The 15,314-nt window shown below is 48.0% G+C and overlaps 1 protein-coding gene across 1 annotated transcript; it reads right to left on the bottom strand.

Annotated features, from left to right (window-relative positions):
• Positions 1-576: 576 nt before the first annotated feature.
• On the bottom strand, positions 577-9,269 carry LOC149326578 (uncharacterized). Its single transcript, XM_089564618.1, has 2 exons — positions 8,604-9,269; positions 577-951 (listed from the first exon to the last, which is right to left on the bottom strand). The coding sequence occupies exons 1-2, from the start codon at positions 9,267-9,269 to the stop codon at positions 577-579; spliced, it is 1,041 nt and encodes a 346-aa protein (XP_089420744.1).
• Between the last annotated feature and the right edge of the window lie 6,045 nt (positions 9,270-15,314).

Consider the following 15,314-nt stretch of genomic DNA (forward strand, 5'->3'; position numbering starts at 1 on the left):
CAAAAAATGTATGAGATAACCCTGCGCCAAATATAATCTACGCGTCCCATGAAACAGCGTTTACGGATTTCTTCACTGCACCCAGGAAGCAACAACTGGGGCTGTTGAGTGGCTCTGAATCTAACGTCTCAAAAGGAGCGTAGTTCAATGCATCAAATTTCTGAGGGCTTTGCGCATGAGCAGGAAAGTTTGCAAAGTCAATTAATTTTTACCGGCATGACAGAGGGAATTGTCACTAAACGCACTCCAAGCGGGGAGAAGTCCAGAAGCCGTACGCACGTATGATTTAGTTAGAACAAACGCTGGACGCTTGAATTCAGAAAAAAATCGAGATTAACTTCAATTCAAGGCGAAACTTTGCGCCAGAAAATCTACGTTACTGCAAAGGCAAACAAATTACGCCGATGCCTAAAATAGGAATGCATGCGTCTATCTAATAACGTCAGTGTAGCAAAATCAGCACATCACAAAGATCTGCGCTAAGCGTCTACGAGTGCCACGTTGACGAGATTGAAGCCCATGTCGTGCGTTGGGCCCCGTGCTTTCTTGTTCAGGGCTTTTGTTTACGGGGCCCTTCTATTCCGCTCTTCCCGCATTCTCTTTGGCGCTCTTCTTCTTGGCTGCGCTCCTGTCCTGCCGCGACGCAGCGTCGGCGTCCGCCTTGTGCCCCTCGCTTCCCGGCCTGGCCTCGGTGGGGCCGGCGGTTCGCTTCCGGATAATGCGCGGCGGTCTCTTCGGAGCCGCCGCTTCATCAGCCGGTGCCTTTGCGCGATCACTGCCACCCACGTTGCTCACCGTGGCGGTAAACAAGGGCGTTGACGACAGCATCGTCTCGCTCTTCAAGGATGAGGCGCGGCTGTAATAGTCCGATGCCGCAGAAGCAGTCGAGGCCCTCTCGGCGCGTTCCGCGGCCGCTTTCTCGTACACGTCCCGGCATATGGCTACCATGCACTGCGCAAAAATCAGCGCGGAAGAGTCAGCGTAAGCCGGTGTGAAATTGCATGGTATCCTGGCTTAACGGTCGTGAAGCCGTACATGGGCTATGATAGGAGACGTAGGAAAACGTTACCGATTGATTTAAAAAGCACAGAGGTCTTGATCACGCGTTCACTTCGCTAAGCACACGGGACCTTTTTGCGTTTCGCCTTTTTCATTGTGCGACCCTCGCAACCTAGATTTAAACCAACGGCTCAGGGCGCAGCAACCGAGTGTCATAGCACCTTATCCGCAGCAGCAGGTGTCTATGAACAGCCTTTGTCCGAAGCAAACAATCCAAAGTGGTTTGGTTTGGTTTATGGGGTTTAACGTCCCAAAGCGACTAAGGCTATGAGAGACGCCGTAGTGGAGGGCTCCGGAAATTTCGACCACCTGGGGTTCTTTATCGTGCACTGACATCGCACAGTACACGGGCCTCTAGAATTTCTCCTCCAAAGAAATTCTGGCCGCCGCGGCCGGGATCGAACCCGCGTCTTTTGGGTCAGCAGCCGAGCACCATAACCGCTGAGCCACCGCGGCGGCAAACAATCCAAAGTGTTTTCATCAGAGCAGCGCTGTGGGACTCTTGTAGCATCCTTACAAGTAGCAAGATTTTTACGCGCGACGTCAGTTCCTACCTCCTTGAACAGATTTTTTAATGCTAGCTGTGCTCACGAACCCACATTGTAAGGCCAAGAATAGAACCAATTGCGCTGAATACTTTTGACAAACGATATAAATGTTCACCGGGCCTAATTCCGTTCAGGGCTGCACCGATTAACGATGGCAGCGGCTTTAGAGAAAGAATGACGGGAGGGAAAGAGAGAATCAAAGCATGCCTAAAGCGAAAGCTCTAGCTCTCAACGCCCTACAAGAGATTAGTAGAGTGCCGCTTACACAAAAATGAAGCGCAAGCAGGCCCCTTCGCAACTCTGACCAAGATTTGAATAGGTGAACGTTGCTGTAGTTAAACGAGCCAGTCTACTGTGAGCTTGACTAGTTTAACTCATTTTCTAATTACACAGGCCTAGGGAGTTTGATCGGCGCTACTGGTGCATCACAACTCAATGCGAAATGGTGACTGATGAACAAGAAACCTTCAGCATGTTTACATTCCTTATTTCCGCCAAAGTAAATAGTGGTAACTGGAGAGGATTCTTGAAACTTCCACTTCTAGAACTGCATGTTTTTTTCCGGCAGAATTGGCATCTTATCAATGTTTTAATCCCTACGCTATGGTGTCATCTACGGCTGTTGTTCAAAACGAAAAAAAATCAGAAAATTTCACGACATGATTCATGATACAGACCCTCCACAGGCAACAAAGTACAAAAGAAACAAACCGCAGGCAAATGCTAACTATCATCTTGAAGGCAGTGCCGATGGAAAAGGAAATAAAGAGAGAAAAATCTGAAAGAATAAATGCAGGCAACCACCGGAAACTCCATGGGCACGTCACGACCGCGTGAAGGCAAGGTAAAACGCATTCAAAGAAAAAGCACCCTTAAAGGTGCACTGAAGAGGATTCTGAACTTGTCTTTTTGCCGCCGGAACTCGATCTACACGTTCCTAGCACTCTTAGAAACAGTGACTTATTGCCCTGTGTGGCCGATTTCCCCAATTAAATTGAATTAAAGTCAGGCTCCCGAGTTTTTTTTTTTTGAATTCTGCCTCGTACGATGGGCGGTGTCGACCAACGCGTGGAGCGCATTTCACCCAGTCCTGGGAGGCTTTGCTTTCGATTTATTTTGTGTTTTAGGTTTCCATGAATAAATAGTTTCATTCGCAGATAATATAGCCGCAAAATAAGCCCGAAGAAATAAAAATACGCGCGGACTATTTGCTACTACAGACTACTACGTATTACCCCGCTGATGGCAGAGCGGCAAGCCGCCACGGGACTGGGTGAAAGGCGCTCCACGCGTTGGTCGACTCCGCCCACCGTACGTGGCAGAATTAAAAAAAAAAAGGCGGGAACCGGACGTTAATTCGATTTAATTAGAGAAATCGGCCACACAGGGTAATAAATCGAAGCTTCTAAGAAAGCTCTGAACGTGTAGATCGAGTTCCCGCGGCAAAAAGACAAGTTTAGATTCCTCTTCAGTGCACCTTTACGTAGTAAAAGAATTCGGCGGAGGCCCTTAAGACTGCTTGTGTAACAAAATGCGAAGACATTAACATGCTGAGTCATGCTACGCGTCACGATTACTATGAGTCATAACGATGAATATGAGACATAACTATGAAGCATCGCCATGCAATATGTTTCTAAAGTTCTACAGAAACTCTGTACCGCTACATAACCTTGCCTGTAACCTCGCCTGTACATTTCAGAATGATTATTAGTCGTGACTATGGCTACGAAGAAGGACAAGGCATACTATTTGTACAACTCTATACACCGTACATTGTGTCACTTACAGAGTGGTCAGTAATGCTGCTGAGTCATGCGTCATGACTATAACGGCGCTACCTGGAAGGTCTGGGTCATGCTACGTCGCAAAAGGAAAGTGCTAAATCGTGCTATGTTGCGGAATGATTATTAACCTTGAGTAATGACTGACTACGCGTCATGACTACGCATGCATTGTACGAAGTCTATGGATACAACTTAAATTACGTTACTTGCAAAGCGCTGAAGTAAGACAGTCTGACGGGCTAATTGGTTCATGATCTGTTTTGAATGGCCGTGCGCTAATCAGACGTTCGCAGGAAAGAAGTATAGACGACAGGAACGAATCGCATGGACTGAAGACAGTAAAATGCCCGTAGCAGACGATATGTGCTGAAGTAGAACTTTTTGATGGGCTATTTAGTAAGCGATCTTTTTCGAAAGGGTGTACGCTAATTAGGCATTCATAGGAAAAAAGAAGAGACGACAAAAGAGAAGCGCGTTTCTGTCCGCCCATCTCTACTCTTTTTTTCCTGTAAACGTCTATATAGCGCATAGCCTTTCAAAGAAAATCTTGTAATGCGCTGAGTATATTATTCAACAGGGTGGAAATATGGGCAAGTCAGTACTGATCCATAACACAAGAGTAACGCAAAACCAGGACGAGGGAAAAAAAGGGGACAGAACACACACCAACAACACAGGCGCTAACTTCCGACTGACGAAGAAAGCCGAAACCAACTAAGTGAATAAAACCTGAGCAAATGTATCGTATGCGCTGACCTAAGCGAAAAAATAAATCGAAAAAAGATGCGATAAAAATGGGAGAGATTATGGATGTTTTGAACCTAAGAAGGCCAGCTCCCGTTTAGACAAGGAAATGGACGAAGTACTAACACAGTTATCTTGTAAGGCAGAAATCTGCGCAGCTTCCACAGTTTCGCCAGTTAGCTTATCTCCTTATCTCTACTCTTGGCAACGACTGAGCATTTATGGACAAAAAGTACACACTTGCACTCTTTGCAATGTAAAGCTAGATTGCTGCCGGTATATGTCTTCATGTTGTTATTGTGCTCGCGAAGCCTCGTCCAGGCACCTACCAGATTGTCAAACATACTGCTTGCTACAAGAGAGCGGAAAACTGTACACAATGCCCTCAGTACATTAAACAAATCTTTTCCTGTGATGGATGGTAAACTGTGGCTTTTGGGAGCGATGTGCGGAGGGGAGGGATCTTTTGCATAGCCACTGATTTTCTCTGGAGCGGAAAACACCACGCGAACGTTTGCCTTTTTTCCTATTTACTTAAGATAGTGCGCGAGACAATGGATGTAAGGAATGACAGCCACCTCGCTCTTCGTTTCTTGTGTAGTGTCATGTTTTTTCCGGAGTTTCTTTTTGAGGATGTTTTCGAAGACTGATCCCACGAAATTCTTAGTCTACCCTACTTTGAGGAACCTTGCGAGTTGTTCAAGAAATATATATGTGCATTGGTGGGGGCATGACTTTTCAATGGCGTTTTTCATACAGAGGTTAATGATGTATCGTTTCACCAGTTTAGAATGAGCTGATGTATATGGTAGAAGGGGATTGTTGGCGCGAGATGAATAGCAGCAGCAAACGTCCATGAATTTAAGCCGAATATCAAGAAATGTTATCTCTGAGTCAGTAAACATTTTGCTAGTCAATAGCAGCGGGAGAAAACACCCTTTTCAATGGTCAAAATGTCTGAAGTAACGGCCTCCAGGCTCGATGGTGTGCAATTAACAAGGAAGAGAAAATCATCAACCAATCTGAAGTTCTATTCACGTAAGAGTTTGCAAGTCGCTCTTGGAGGATCCTGTCAAGGTGTGCAAGGTATAGGCTACGAAGTGCGGAGGCCAAGCAGGACCCAACGCATATTCCCTGTTTTTGAATGTACGGAGCGTCTTGCCAATTTATGAAAGTGGAGCGCAGATAAAACAACAAGAATTCTAAAAGACTATCAATAGACAGCCCTGATTCAGTTTGAAAAGCCACCGCACTGTAATGAAGGATCGAGCCTTCAACTATGGTAAGTAGGTTATCGTGAGCCAAGGAGTAATATAAGTCTGTAACGTCAATGGGGAAGCCGAGAAGGCTTTTATCGGAAAACGATTTTACAGTTTTAACAACTTCTTCTTACAAGTAACGGGTCATTGACAGGCAAAATATTAAGTTTTTCTTAGAGAAACAGAGCGATTGACTTCTGGCAAGTGTCCTGTTCAGAAATTATTTCCACAAGGGGTGGATCAACCTTATGAGTCTGCGCTGAAAAACACTTCTAAGAAGAGACGCTTGCTATTTTCAACGCTCTTTGCCACTTTCGCAAGATTGAGCTTGCCATATAGCTGCAGGGCTTGTGCCTTCAGCTTGGGAAGGAAGACCTTTCTACGAGATGGCCTTCTTGGGCTCAAAACATCTGTGATCTCCCGTTTTTAATCGCATATTTTTTCGATTTATTTTTTCCGTTAGGTCCGCGCTTACGCTACTTTTGCTCAGGTTCCGTTCACTTGGTTGGTTTTGGCTTTCTTCGTCAGCCGGAAGTTAGCGCCCGTGTTGTGGGTTTGTGTTCTCTCCCCTTTTGTCCGTCGTCCTGGTTTTGCTCTACTGTTATGTTATAGCGCTGAGTACGATACCTTTCACAATGACTATAGTGATGACTAACTACGAGCTATGAATATCATAGGTACCAACAGGTTACGCTTCATTGTTCTTGATCTTGCATGCTCGCTTACATGTCTTGTGACATCGCACACCGCCGTTGGGCGTCGTCCTGGTTTTGTTCAGTAGACCACGCGGAATTTCGTGCAACGCACGGCGGCAGACGCCGGCTTTTGTGATAATGTGACATACAATGATTTCGCAATACTCCCGCAAAAAATCATATATTCGGAAGCAGGATAGTATGAACAAAAATAAATGTTTAAGTTAATTTAGTTTGTCGGTTTTAACGTCCCTAAATGAATCAGGCTTTGGGACGTCGTAGCGAAAGCCTCCGGAACTATCGACCACCTGGTTCTTTAACGTGCACTGACATCGTACAGCACACGGGCCTCTAGTATAGATAGAAACGTAACCAAAACGGGCAAGGGTGGACAAAGAGAAAGCATGTCATTATGTCGACACACGAAACAAAACTATCACAAAGATGATTACGCGATTGCTTCCTGACAGACGAGATAAACTTATCAAGCATACAATACAGCAAGCACGTTCACGGATGAAATTCACTCTGGCGTGCTACTCAATAAGTGAATTCGGTGAGCTAGTGCCGCAAACAGAAAAAAAAACTCCTCAGAAGACTCAAGAAGAGCAGCAGCTTGGGCTTGTTGGTTATTCATCTTGAAGTATCATCAGCCTTCATTCGCACTTTCCTTTTCCTTCTCTTCCCTTTCCCCTGTGTGGAGTAGCAGGCCAGGGCCTTGTTACCACCGGCCGACCTCTCCACCTTTCCCTCATTAAAATTCCTTTCTTTCTCATCTTGAAGTAACAGCGCAAAAACACAGACGGGAAGCATAGAACTAAAAAAACACAACGAGCGCTCGTTGTGTGTTCTATTTCTGTATGTCCCGTCTGTGTTTTTGCGCTGTTACTTGAAGCAGCACACTTAAGTAGCCTTAAGAGTGTAATCTGATAGCGTTGCTATGCGATATCACCTGGCTGCAGTGAGCCCCTAAGCTATCGGACTGAATGAAAGTTCGTCGGCGGCAGAGGGTTAGCGCTCCCGGCTTGCGACTCAAGGACAGCGTTCCAGTACCGGCTCGACCATATTTGTTTTCAGCGCAATTGTTTTCCTTTATATTGCGAAAACATTATATGTGCAATCAGCATAAAAGCCGACGTCCATCGACGTGGCAAATAACGGGATATGGCGCGTTCAGGTATCGTAAAGGTTTTCCCGTCCGCTCAAGACATAACGGCTGGTAGTGGCTTCACTAAACACAGTGGCTGGTAGGCCTCCAGACGATGCCTCAATGAGGTTTTCATCCCGGTGAAGTGAACGTTTTATACAATTTTCAACTGTAAGGGACAAAGACACCTTAGTTCGATGAAAGCTAACACTCACGACACAGCAGGCCGGGAAATGAGCATATTATTCAAATGGGCCTCTCGGACAAGGTCGTAAAAACCTGTTATTTGCGTCGCGACAGCTGTGGGCAATTATACGATGTACAGCTTCGGTCGCTTGAGGGGCGGGAGAGGGGGAGGAGGCCTATCATGGAAATGGTAAAAATAGCAAACGTTTTAGTGCGGCAGCTCTGCTAGTGTGGTTTCGGGCATACGAGCCGGACTGTGGGCAACCTGCCAGGTGTGTACACCTTGCAGCAAACCATCTCGGTGAAGGCCCTGATGGTAAATAATTGCCTTCAGGGCAGGCGCATTTGTGGGAAAGACTTCTGGTCGAAGGCCTTATCTCAAAGACCTTCAAGGGAAGGTCTTCACGGTAAATCCATTCCAGAAAATGTCTTTAAGGTAAATGGCTGTAGGATATTAACCTTTAGCCCTTACAGACCTTATCTGCCCACCCCACCGTAACTAGTGATACTCCACGATGCTGGGCCGCCGTGCTAAACCGGCTGTTAATTTCTTTCTTCGCCACTGAAAATTGATACATATAATTAGAAGTCCACATATATTCAGAAGGCTGTTGAGCCACTCGGTCTTGTTCAAACCTTTCTCGCGGAAGCATAGATAAACTCATGAAATTGCAAAATGGCTTGGAGGCCCTCCTTCTGAATTTTTTTCAAATCTGTGACGCGCAGAAATGGCCGAGGGAACTTATTTGCCTTTTCGCTCTGCAGCCAAGTGTCGTTACTTCTCAGTATACTGGATCCACAGATCAGAGGTATTAGGTGGATCTTTGTTCTGCTTATCCTCTACGCTTAGGAAATATTTATTACAAGTTACTCTCAATAAATAAATTCCTTCTGGTTCGTGTGCAGTTGACATGGCTCCTACAATCCCAATTCTGGTTTATACTGCTCCTCCGAGACTTTACTTGCCCGTCAGCAATGGTCAGTGTTTATAGCTGCAGCGGGAGGGAAGCCATAATGTAGAACTTACATGATCCTTGAATAAGTTATATGAGTTCTAGTCTGTTGTTTTTGCAACATATACCTCTGCCTTAGCTCATTGGCATGAGAAAAGGTTGGCTTCGTTCAGCTGAAGGAGTAGCGCAGGCTAGAAGCTAACCGGAGCCAAATGGATTACTCACTGCGAAGAATTTTCGCCAGGCCTCGACGGCAGCTGGCGTCATGTGCCGTTCATCTGTGCCCTGCAGCGTATCCACCACAACCTCGCCCATCACCTCGAAGTGGAGCGGCTTGACCCCCTTGCGGCGCACGTGCTCGGTGGTGTTGCGCCGCACCAGTATCTCGAAGGTGGCCGGGTCGCGCAAGCTCTCCACCATGGAGGTGATGTGGTATCCGACGGCGCACCCGTGCGCCCTGAACGTTGGGTCTTCCTTGAGCGCCCCGACGGGCTTACCGCGAAAGGGCTTGAACAGTTGAATGTACTCGGGGTGCCTGATGAACAGGGAGAGGAACAGGATGGCACCGTACTCGGGGTTCTCTCTGCTGAATTTGCGCCACGTCTGCTGGACGAGCTGCACCTCGTTTTCCGTCAAGCCTGTGAGCTCATCCGACAACTCGCCGGTTTTGCGGTGAATGTTGCCCCTTCCCTCGTCGAAGGCTTCAGGAGAAGAAAATGTCGGCTCGCTGCGCCGCCTGGCAAGGACTGCGTTGTCTGACAAGAAGGACGTGGTTGAAATGGCGTATGGCGGCCTCTTCTTCTTCTTCAAAACAAAGTGCACTGCTAGGACATCCATGTTGTTGTTCTGCGTCAGCAATGCAGCGGGCTTTTTGCCGAACCTAAAAAGCATGTAGTCGTAGCACCAGATATTCCTCGGAGCGCAATCGTCCTTTCTTTTCTCTACGGATGTGCGAAATTGCGACAATACCTCTCACATCAGGAGAGATCAAAAAATAAAGATCTACTGAAAGAAGACTATGAAGGAAGACCCCCGTACCTTGGCCAATCCCCCCGCGTGGGTATGTGCCATTTTCATGTGGAGAAGAAGAAGAAGAAGAAGAACAGTTATTTCGATTTTCTCGGATCAGTATCAACCAGCGCTTCGCGAGGTATTGCTGTAGTACTGCGATGGGAACGCCTAGACCTCCCTAGAGGTCCCCACCGTGTGCAAGACTTTTTGTACTTTTTGCGTTCTGTAATCGATTAAGAGGGGCATTTGGTGGATCTGCCAGTTTCATATTTCGCATGACTGATTGGAAGTCAGTGCCTGAAAAAGCAAAACTTGCTAATGCGGCAGAACTGCAGTACAAAAACCATCCTTACATCATAATTGACCCAGAGCCAAAGGTAGGCAAGATGAAAACTGCTCTAACCATCTGGAGGATGTAGACATTCATTCGGAACGCCCTACAATCTACCCGGCAGAGTGGAATCACCCGCGGCTGGAATCTTGTGATTGACGAAAATGAAGGAATCGCTCACCTTGAATCGGGGTATCGGTAGACACTGGCTGATGGTGTCACTGTCAGCGATGTACCCCATCTGTTAGTGCGTGTGGAATTTAGAGCTTCATTGACATTTCAGGAAGGTCATCATTGTTCCTGCGGGGCCACAAAGAGGGCCATGTTCTTTGTAGCTGCCCTACTCCACTGTGATCATTGCTTATGTTTTGGCCACTCTGCGGAGAAGTGCACAGTGTCCCATTCTGACAAACAGCAGGGTGGTACTCATACGACGGATTACACCCTGTAGGAACATTGCGTAAATGCAACCGAAGTTCTCGATGCGTATGGCGTGCTTCAGCCCTTGTACCGATGGAAAGAAGAAATGACAGTTGTCGTATGAAGATTGCAAGGTTTCTGACCCTTTCACTTGTGTTTGCTGTGCCTCAGTGTGCTCGGAGAGAGCGGCTGCCTGCTGATATCGAGCCTACAGCAGACACCTGTGTAGAGGAAGTGCGTATCACGCGCACTTTCATAAAAACATTGGGATTCCGAGTGATGGCTTTGTGGCTACCAAAACGTTCCATAGCGCTGGTCGTGCAGACGAAGATGCTGGCCTGAGTGGATATGCCGTGTAACACCAAAACAGCCATTGTCTGTTCCACATCCAGGCTAGCGTACATGTACGCTAGCCTGGATCAGCGCAGCGTCCGGTGAAAGTGGCGGTGGACTCCGACGCCAAGGAGCTGGCAATGCGGATCGAAGCATCGAAACTGTGAGTTTCCTTCGTCGCATTGTTCACGTCCCTGTGCATGTGCTCGAGCCGGTAGGACAGTTGAGGGGTACAGACGGCGGTATGGAGAGTTATCCATGCCGGCCCTCACTCGATGTGAGGTACCAGGTTGAGTTAGAGAAGGCGCGCTTAGCGAACTTTCAGGCTCAGCTTGCGAAAGTAAATGGCGGAAAGGCGCTGCTTCGCGAGCAAGAACCTCAGGATGTTAAGTATGTCTTGAAGGTAATAGAAGCAAGACGTCAGCAGGTAGAGCTCGGGATCTCTAAGATCAAGGAGAGTAGAAGAGCCAGTGAATCAGCCAGGGAGAACTGCTCCGAATCACGAGAGGTGAGGCCGCCTGTGCTGAAAGACAAAGGATTATGCTTGTCATGCACAGGTCAAGGAAACAGCAGTGAGAACACTGAAAGCAACCAGCCGGTATAAGGGAACGCGTCTTTGTTAGGAAAGGCCGCAAAAGGTTCAGGAAGTGAAATCAGGATTCCTGAAAGACGCGGAAATATCACAGCTTTTCCGTCACCGTGGGCGGCTAGCAAAGAACAGGAGCAGCTCAATTCTCATGATCTAGGTCCATCGAGACCAAGGTGTCCGATAACAAACAGGACAGCGGTGGAATTCCTGCAGGCTCTATGACTAAGATTGCGACCTCTGACACGGAGCTAGTAACAGGTGAAAATCTGGCGTTGCTGCAAAAACACACTGTGTCGGCCATAGGGCATGAAGTGCCCCGTAGCGTTACTGGTGGCAAGAGCCCTTCATCCGAGGCAGAGAGCGGAGGTGGGCCTGCTGGGCCGACCGGGCAGAGCGCCGCGTAGTTGTCGAACGCACCCGGTGTGTGTCCTGCCAGGTCATTTGAGGACCCAGAAATAAATGGCGACTTGCCGCAAGACAAGCTCGGGTCAAGTGACTGCGAGGGAGCTCATGGAGCCTCGGAGTTATACGATGCCACGAAGCCGGCAAATGCCTATCAAGCAGGGAACGGCAACGTCAGTGTTTGCCCGAGCAGGAACGGGGCAAATGGCTCTAAGCGAGGCGAAGTGCCAGGAGGCAGGTGCGCGGCTTTCATGTTGAAAGTCGGTACGTGGAACATTACGTTCCGTGCTGCAGGTCGCTAAATCAAGCGTAGCGAGACCGGCCGCATTGGAATGGTTAGACGGGGCGAGGGCTATGCTCCTTACGCAGCACGCGGTTCGTACCGGCGCGCCAGAGAGAGCGGGCCCGCAGGTGCGTCGTGTGGTCAGGGATTTGGACCCATCGAGGGCCGGGACGTGTTTGATCCTGGAGGGCCCCAGCTGTTGATGTTCTTGCCCTGCTGTGGCACCAGCCTAATGAGCATAGTGGCCATTAGGCGTTCATCGTGTTGAGACGCGTGGTGGCTCGAACGCACACAGGAACGCACACAAGTGGGCTCACGTGGCCGCTTTCGGAACCCATATCAGTACTACTGAACGTTCCACATGGCCAAGATTCCGGTTCATGCTCCCCTAGTTCGCAAATCCGCCACCACGCGCCGCATGAAGTTGAGCTCCTCCTACTTATCTTACGTTCCTCCTTCCTGGTTTGGGAGAGAGATGCCATCACCTTCCCCCATTGTCCACTTAGAGTGTACTCCCCTCGCGTGAACCCAGCTTTTCGGGGCCCCGGCTGAGATTCTCTTTATTCCCTTGTCACCCAACGTGTTCAAGGCGCGCTGATTGTGTGGCTCCCCTACTCGCTCTCTTCTTTGGTGGGGTGAAAGAAAAGAAGCCGGACCGTGGCTAGTGCCGTGTACGCGCGCCGTCTTCGTCGAAAAATTGGGGGCGGTTTAGCACAGCTAGCACTGCTAACCCCGAAATATTTTTGGAAAGGAAGATTTTGCATGTGGATACCAACGCCGCGTACCTGTTTCCTCTCCTTTCGTGACTTGGGCACAGATGGAAGTTGGTGAAGACGACGAGGCGCAAAGAACAGCGTGAGAGTGTGCTGCACTTTAGCACGAGGCGTGATCGGCTTCGGTGAGAGCATAGTGCTGTCGTGTACAGAACGTCGAGACTGATCTGTTTGCACTGCCGCGGGTTGCAAACTCAGTCGCGGCAATATTTCTTTTGTGTGTTTGTTCATTTATTTGCATAACTACGTTACAGCGCTGCTGTGTTGCTGAAGATGCTATGTTGCAGTTGCTATGTTCTTGGCACAAACTTACATTTATAGCAAGATCTTTCTCGGGATTTACACACCGAAACAGTACTTCAGTACTAATAATGCAAGTCTGGTTACGAGACAAGAAATGCCCTAAAGTTCCAAAAGCCGTTCAGAGCTTCGAGACAAGGAGAATGCCAAAGCGGCTGATAAAGAGAAGCTTGTCGCTGCGATAGCCAGACAGTGGCGCCCTAAAAGCCCGGCAGTTGCTCTAATTAACACCATCGACAACTTCTCTAAAGTATGAAGAACAAGGTAAAATATACGCATACACATTCTGAGAGAAAGTGTATCACTAAAAATTAAGAGCCTGGACAGCCATTAGGTGAACAGTGAATCAAAGGAAAAATGGAACCTAAGAAACTTAAGAACCACGCAAGCAGATTGCTTTGAGTCGTGGGAAATTGAGATAGTCTAAACGCCAAGTTTTCTCTCTAATTTCGTTCAGCACATGTTCTACGTAGTACGAATGATTTTTGCACTTACGAAATTGTTTCCATATTAGTTACTTGGATTTTTCTGTGAGGAAATAGTTTCTGCAGATCACTGACATATCGACTAATCATAAACACATGTAGTAAGCTTAAAGCCCAGTTACAGCGTGGACAACTCAATGTACATGAAGTAGTAACGGGCAGCAGGCACGTTGGCATGAATTCGAGAGTGGTCCGGGGTAAATTTTGAGCTAATGGGGGGGGGGGGGGGGGGGGGGGTGGGGTTGATAGTTGCCTTGTGGGCAGTTAAAAATAAAATACTCCCCTGCCGCACCACCCAAAGTACTACGAGCTTGCCTCAAGACGCAGAGGAAGGACTGATTACGTATAGCAGGACAGATGTTACCACATGCTATATACCCGTCACGCAAAACTGTTATTGAACAAACTAGCGGCCGCGTAAGCATTAGTGAAAACACGGCATTGCGGATTTGTTTTCACTTTTTTTTCTTTTTGCTCGAAGAGGCTGCAGTCATATGGGTCCGTCAGTGTAGGCTGATCTCGTATGGTGACCGGATACATGCAGCAGGACATGCGGCTAATTTACGGTATTTCACATCTACGCATAACCTCAGTCACCATGTTCTTTTCATTTTTCCGCAATATGCATCGCGCCCGTTTCCTGCATCCGTACAGTATTATGGAGATAGCTCTACTGAAACGTATATCCAATTTCATGAGATTTGCCATCGCATATATGATATAGTTTGATGCGCTTACATAGGAATAGCGCTTGCATTCCCGCAACTTCTTTGTGTGTGTGTGCGCGTGCGCACGCAAGCACACACACACACACACACACGCACACACACACACACACACACACACACACACACACACACACACACACACAACACACACACACACACGCGCACGCACACGCACACACATCTGATATAAGCCTAAGAGCTAGACCTGGTGGAAGGAAGGCTGATGGAGCCTTACCAGCGGTTAGAAGGGGTTGGATCGGCACAGGACGTGATGTTTTGCAAGTGCAGGCGTCTGTCGTGTGATAGTGTAAATAAGAAATTCGAGAACGCAACTCGCAACCAGATCTTCCGGCTGTGTCGCTTTCGTCATCTACAAATGATCTGCAGAGAAATGGATAGTTTGCTTCATACGACTGGTTTCTTGACACACAGGCTTAGGACACGTGGTTTCCGAAGCTTTCACCAATTACGTGGCCGCAGAAAGGTCTCGCCTGTTCATAATGGTTGTGTAATGAATTATTTACGAAGTAAAGGCTCTAAGGCAGAGCCTTTTCTTGTGCCGTCTTCTTACGAAGTAAAGGCTCTAAGGTAGAGCCTTGTGCTGTCTTCTTATTAAGACAACAGACGAGACCCACGGCCGCACGATGATGCGTTTCCATCGGGCGGCCGGAGAACAGCTTGCCGTTGCCTCCGCATGGCGGTGGAACAAGAGCGACCTGATGAAATCGAATTTTTTTTTTATCCGGCGGTGAGGCTTTCAGTCTAAGTGTTCGCCGAGGTCCGTCTGTATGTCTGGAGTTTTCTTGACCTTAAATAAAATTAACTAAAAGAAAATACCTTACGGCCGCGAGTGGGTTTCCAATCCGGACGGCGCGATTAGATTAGTTTTGCTGGCCACTGCATCAGACCACTACATCGTCGTCTTTTTTTCTATGTACATGAACCACGTACAAACCATGAGGAAAACAGTGGCAGATCGACATGACACGTATTACGACGCACCTCAGCAGCACAGCACTCGCTCTTACATCGCCGCCGCCGAACATCCCGTGTCCTAAACTACCAGTCTCTCGCGCTGTGCTTTGGGTATCTTCTGCATCAACTTCCAGCCGTGCGCAGTGGATCCGAATATCGAAACCGCAGTGCTAACACATCTAATTCGCATTTGCCGTAGCCACGCCAAATCGACCAAAATTTGTTTTTCTGCCACTCTTTGTGCCTTGCACTGCGCTCTTCACAAAGCTGGTGGCAGTGCTGCGTAACCAGGACGTCAAAGAATGC

This window comes from Amblyomma mixtum, chromosome 10 (assembly GCF_055824585.1).
Source record: "Amblyomma mixtum isolate Tamu chromosome 10, ASM5582458v1, whole genome shotgun sequence".
In the NCBI taxonomy this organism is placed as follows: domain Eukaryota; kingdom Metazoa; phylum Arthropoda; class Arachnida; order Ixodida; family Ixodidae; genus Amblyomma; species Amblyomma mixtum.

Bases quoted from the DNA above. Each gene is read 5' to 3' on its own strand.
- LOC149326578 (XM_089564618.1), bottom strand. From the start codon at position 9,269: ATGCTTTTTAGGTTCGGCAAAAAGCCCGCTGCATTGCTGACGCAGAAC. The intron at 952-8,603 runs GTGAGTAATCCA...ATTTTTGCGCAG, and splicing joins CCTGGCGAAAATTCTTCGCA to TGCATGGTAGCCATATGCCG.